The 5,400-nt window shown below is 57.5% G+C and overlaps 1 protein-coding gene across 1 annotated transcript in view; it reads left to right on the plus strand.

Moving 5' to 3' along the window:
* Positions 1 to 5,122, plus strand: part of SLC4A3 (solute carrier family 4 member 3) — a 13,577-nt gene extending 8,455 nt beyond the window's left edge. Inside the window, 9 exon segments of the mRNA XM_004376354.1 lie at positions 1 to 66; positions 202 to 396; positions 886 to 1,116; positions 1,489 to 1,578; positions 2,323 to 2,489; positions 3,089 to 3,342; positions 3,677 to 3,846; positions 4,010 to 4,183; positions 5,045 to 5,122. The exon segment at positions 1 to 66 is cut by the window's left edge and continues 1 nt beyond it. Coding sequence (XP_004376411.1) covers positions 1 to 66; positions 202 to 396; positions 886 to 1,116; positions 1,489 to 1,578; positions 2,323 to 2,489; positions 3,089 to 3,342; positions 3,677 to 3,846; positions 4,010 to 4,183; positions 5,045 to 5,122 — 1,425 coding nt within the window.
* Positions 5,123 to 5,400: the final 278 nt, after the last annotated feature.

The raw sequence follows: 5,400 nt of genomic DNA on the forward strand, positions 1-5,400 counted from the left end.
GCCCAGCCACTGCTCGTGGTTGGCTTCTCAGGGCCCCTTCTAGTCTTTGAAGAAGCGTTTTTCAAGGTGACAGCCCCCAACTGGTTCCCGAGGGCCACCTGCCCCCTTCCTCTGGACCTGGCTCCCCCTTGGGGTTCCACCTATCCTGTGGGCCACAGCATCCAGGGCAGACCACCATGTAACCCCCTCTTCTGCCTCCAGTTCTGCCGAGCCCAGGACCTGGAGTACCTCACTGGCCGCGTGTGGGTTGGCCTCTGGCTGGTGGTCTTTGTCCTTGCCCTGGTGGCCGCTGAAGGCAGCTTCCTGGTCCGTTACATCTCGCCTTTCACCCAGGAGATCTTCGCCTTCCTCATCTCGCTCATTTTCATCTACGAGACCTTCCACAAGCTCTACAAGGTGGGAGTCCAGACAGGTCTTGGGGGTAGAGGGGAGCATAGGAGGGAGACGGAGAGAGCTTTGGGGGCAGAGGGGACAAGGAGGGGGGCTCTACTGGGTGTGGGATAGGTGAGTTGGCAATGAACACTGGACTAGGTCTGAGCTGAAGATGGGAGAGTCAGATCCCGAGCGTCAGGGTTCAGGGTGCCAGGCAACTGGTTAGAGGCTTAGGAATGAGGATTCACCTGTGCAGGTATGTGGTGGAGTGGGGGCCCCATCATCGCCAAGGAGACAGGTGGACTTGGGTCACCTTTTTTGGAGATGTGTATGTGTGTGCATGCATGTGTGTTTACATGTGATTGTGTGCATGATGAAAGCTGGATGTCTGTGTCACTGTTGTCTGTTCAGGTGAGTGAGAGGCCAGCCCTCTCCTTTACAGGTGTATTGATGGTGATGAAATCAGGGCCACCTGTCCAGGTAAGCAATAGGGCATCCTTGTTGCCCACACAGGTGTTCACTGAGCACCCACTGCTGCCATTCTACCCCCCTGGGGGGACGCTGAAAGGGGTGCTGGAGGCTGGTCTGGACCTGAATGGGAGCACCCTGCCCCCGACCGATGGGCCGCCGGGCCCGCGGAACCAGCCCAACACGGCTCTGCTGTCCCTCATCCTCATGCTCGGGACCTTCCTCATTGCCTTCTTCCTTCGCAAGTTCAGGAACAGCCGCTTCTTGGGTGGCAAGGTGCGTCGCTGCCAGGGTGGGGCTGCGGAGCCCCGTGAGGCCCCCCGCGATTCCTGCGACTGCTGCCAGGTTCCCTCCAGAGGGGCTGTACCTCAATTCTTCTCGGTCAGTCTGGCTCCCCTCCCACCCAGTGTGCAACCTCCACCCCTCAGAGGCCTCTCCTAGGGTGTCTCTCTGCTCCTGCCTCAGGGAAGTTGAGTCAAGAGAGAAGAGTGCCCTTCTGGGCTAGGCTGGTACCTGAGGGAGCTTTAGGGGGCTAGTTGGGGGGCGTCTGGCTGCTGCTCAGACCCAAGAAGGGTCAGAGTAATAAGCCCCAGGGTGGTCTCCTAGCTCTGACCTAGACCTTCTCCCTCCCCCAAATGGCCCCTCCAGGCTCGTCGCATCATTGGGGACTTTGGCATTCCCATCTCCATTCTGGTGATGGTCCTGGTTGATTACTCCATCACGGACACCTACACGCAGGTGAGTGAGCACTGAGCCCCATGGCCCTGGTCCTCACCTTGGGCCCTGAGAGGGAGGCAACAACACGTATCCATTGCCCAACGGCCAAGATCAGGGCTGGCATGCAAGTCCCAGGGGTGACCTGTTTGGACCACGAGCCACAATGGGGCAGGGAAGTTTCTGAAGCCTTGTGTGGTCTGGCTGAGGAGGCTCCCAGCGTGTCTGTAGGCCTGTGTGTGGTCCACAGTAAAGAATCCGGGAGGAGCAGGGATGGGACTGGGGCAGAATGCTAGGTCTTCCTGTTGCAGGTCCACTGACAGCTCGGGGCTCTGGGAGAAGGTACAGCCGGTCTTGATTCGAGCTAGTTATGTTCTGTAAAGTCCCTGTGAACACTGAGTTAGTGAACGCTGAACCAGCCTTGTGTGTTGGGCGGCTCAAATTTTTCACTGCTCTGGACATGTCCATGAATGATACGCTGTGAGTGTTTAGTTTTACAAATAAATTGTAGCAAGTAGCTGAATTCACAACTATGAAACCCGGGAGTAATGAGGATCGACTGTATTTCGTTTTCCAGTCCTCTGCTGGGCCCTTGTTGGAACAGTGACTTTGAGGTGGCAAAACTCATTTCCCCCAGACCTGTTCACACCCAAATTCTCAGAAGTGCCGGTGGCAGGATTGGGGTGCTGGGGACACACAGCTCTGTGGGAGCAGCCGTGGGGGGTGTCTCTTGTGCTCCTGAACTCTGTCTGCTTTCCTGTTCTGCAGAAGCTGACGGTACCCACCGGGCTCTCAGTGACCTCTCCCCACAAGCGCACGTGGTTCATCCCGCCCTTGGGCAGTGCCCGCCCTTTCCCGCCCTGGATGATGGTGGCGGCCGCTGTCCCTGCCCTCCTGGTCCTCATCCTGATCTTCATGGAGACACAGATCACTGCGTGAGAGCAGGGAGCCCTGGTGCAGGGAGGGAGGGCCAGGCCCGGGTCCTTGTCTTGGGTTCATGGTTAAGGCGGGAACATCATTATTGGTGTGGGACGCTGGTTAGGTGGGGGCTTGTGGGAGACCTTGAGGCAGGGAGTGTGTGTGTCGGGAGCTGGCAGGGATGGGAAGAGGTGGAAGAAGGGTGGAGAGCGGTGGGATCAGCCACAAAGGGGGGTCCATGTGCTTGGGGGGGCAGGGTTTTGCCATGAAGCTTTGGTGACATCCGTCTGCCACCTCAACTGTGGGCAGGGGCCACTTTGCAGCCCTCGGAACACCCTGACAGCACGCTTTCTCACCCAGCAACGCTCGCGAGTCTCTCATCTTGGATAAAATTCAGTGATGTGTGCTGTCTGGCAGCTGATTTTTGTGTGTTTTAAATCTTCACAGTGGGGCAATCTTAAATGTGAGAACTTCAGTCTTACATCCGAGAAACTGAAAGAGGAAGCCGGCTGGTCCCGGGGAGGGAGGGGAGACTTCTCTGCACGTCCTCCCCCCACTGTCCCACTGACCCCCACTGCCTGGCCCCTGACCCACCACTCCCTGGCCTCTCCTGCAGGCTCATCGTCAGCCAGAAGGCACGGAGGCTGCTCAAAGGCTCCGGCTTCCACCTGGACCTGCTTCTGATCGGCTCCCTGGGCGGGCTCTGTGGGCTCTTTGGGCTGCCCTGGCTCACCGCTGCCACCGTCCGCTCGGTCACGCATGTCAATGCATTGACTGTGATGCGCACTGCCATTGCCCCTGGCGACAAGCCCCAGATCCAGGAGGTGCGGGAGCAACGGGTCACTGGGGTGCTCATCGCCTGCCTTGTGGGTGAGCCTCGGCCCCTTGGAACCCCTGTGTCCTTAAACCCACTCCCCCAGACCTGCTTCCTGGGACCCCTGGCCTTAAACCTGCTCCATCTCCCAGGCTTGACCCAGGCGCCTCCCAGATCTCCAGATATGTCACGTTCAGCCCTTGCCCTGACCCCAGATCTGCTTCCTGATACTCTATACGCCCCCTTCTCCTGGGCTCATTCCTGGTTCTCTGTCCTGCTCCATCTTCTCTTGTTCATGGTGAAGAGGGCTACACTGATCAGTCAGATGTGCCCCGTCCATTGTCATAGGGCTGTGCCGAGGGGTCAGGTAGGTGTGTGTCACCTCTCCAGGCCTGTCCATCGTCATGGGAGCTGTGCTGCGCCGGATTCCATTGGCTGTGCTCTTTGGGATTTTCCTGTACATGGGGGTCACGTCACTGTCGGGGATCCAGCTGTCCCAGCGTTTGTTGCTCATCCTCATGCCAGCAAAACACCATCCCGAGCAGCCCTACGTGACCAAGGTGGGGCCAGGGCATGGAGGTGGGGAGATGGGGCAGTGGGGCATCCAGAGGGGTCCCTGGGCCAGAGATGGACGGGCTGACTATGAAGGATAAGTGGGGACATGGGGAGTGCATGGGGGGCAGGTGGGGTGCTGTGTGGCGAGGCTCGATGCTCATTCCCCAGGTGAAGACATGGCGGATGCACCTGTTCACCTGCATCCAGCTGGGCTGCATTGCGCTGCTCTGGGTGGTCAAGTCCACGGCGGCCTCCCTCGCCTTTCCCTTCCTGCTGCTGCTCACAGTGCCTCTGAGGCGGTGCCTCCTGCCCCGGCTCTTCCAGGACAGGGAGCTGCAGGCGGTAAGGGATGGTGGGTTGCACGGCAGCATTAGGGCAGATGGGCGCTGGGACCAGAGAGTTCTGGGTTCAATCTCCACTGGGCCGTCTTCTAGTTGGGTGACCTTAGGCAAGTCCCTAATCTTCTGAAATCTTACTTTCCTCATCTGTATAATGGGGCTAATAGATTCCATTTTACAGGATTGATGTGAGGATTAAATACTAATCCAGACAAAGCACTTAGTATGGTGGTAAGCACGAGGCTGCTGTGGACAGCTGTTCAGGTCATGCCCTGAGCAAAAGCACCCAGCCAGGGGCAAGTAGGGGTGGGGCGCTGAAATCCAGCCTGAGCCCTGTTTTTGTCAGTGGGTACATCTTCTTGCAATACATCATTTAAATAAGGTACACAAAGGTACCTCGGGAACTAGAACTGGCCCACGGAAGGCACTTAATGTGGTCACTGCTGTCACTAGGAGTCCCTGGGTGGTGCAGATGGTTAGGCACTCAGCTACTAACCAAAAGGTTGGCAGTTCGAATCCACCCAGAGGCTCATCAGAGGACAGGCCTAGATCACTACTGCTGAGAGATCACAGCCATCTGAAAATCCTATGGAGTATAATTCTGCTCTTAGATACAGCGAGTCACCATGAGTTGGAGCCAACTTGATGGCAACTTTTTTTTTTTCTCTCTCTCTCTCTATTATTATTATGAGGAGGTGCCAGGGACCTGGGGGTGACCAGAGGTCTTGACCAGAAGGAAAGGTGAAATTGAACCTGGGCTCACAGTCCCTGCTGACAGTGGGGGCTGCTGGTCAGAGGAGGTGCTGGGAACAGGAGGGGCCAGTTCGCTTCCCTGCCTCTCCCAATCTTCTGCTCCCTTGTGCAGCTGGACTCGGAAGATGCGGAGCCAAACTTCGACGAGGATGGCCAGGATGAGTACAATGAGCTGCACATGCCTGTGTGAGCTTCCAAGATGGCGGCCCTCCAAGACCCCTGCACCTTGGTGATCTGATCCTGGGCCCCAGTCAGAGCCAGGGGGCTCCTCAGGACCCCGAGATGTGCCTGGAACCATGCCTGCCTCCATGGCCAGAGCAACCCCCTGACTCTGCCTGGGGTGCTGACCTGTCTAACCCAGGCTTCACATAGACCAGACCGGCACTGGCTTTGAGCTCATTACAACCACACTTCTTGTCTTGAGTCTGCCTCACTTTCTTGGTTCCATCTCTGGTTTCTCTGGTCCTA

Source organism: Trichechus manatus, unplaced genomic scaffold (assembly GCF_000243295.1).
Source record: "Trichechus manatus latirostris isolate Lorelei unplaced genomic scaffold, TriManLat1.0 scaffold00041, whole genome shotgun sequence".
Classification (NCBI taxonomy): domain Eukaryota; kingdom Metazoa; phylum Chordata; class Mammalia; order Sirenia; family Trichechidae; genus Trichechus; species Trichechus manatus.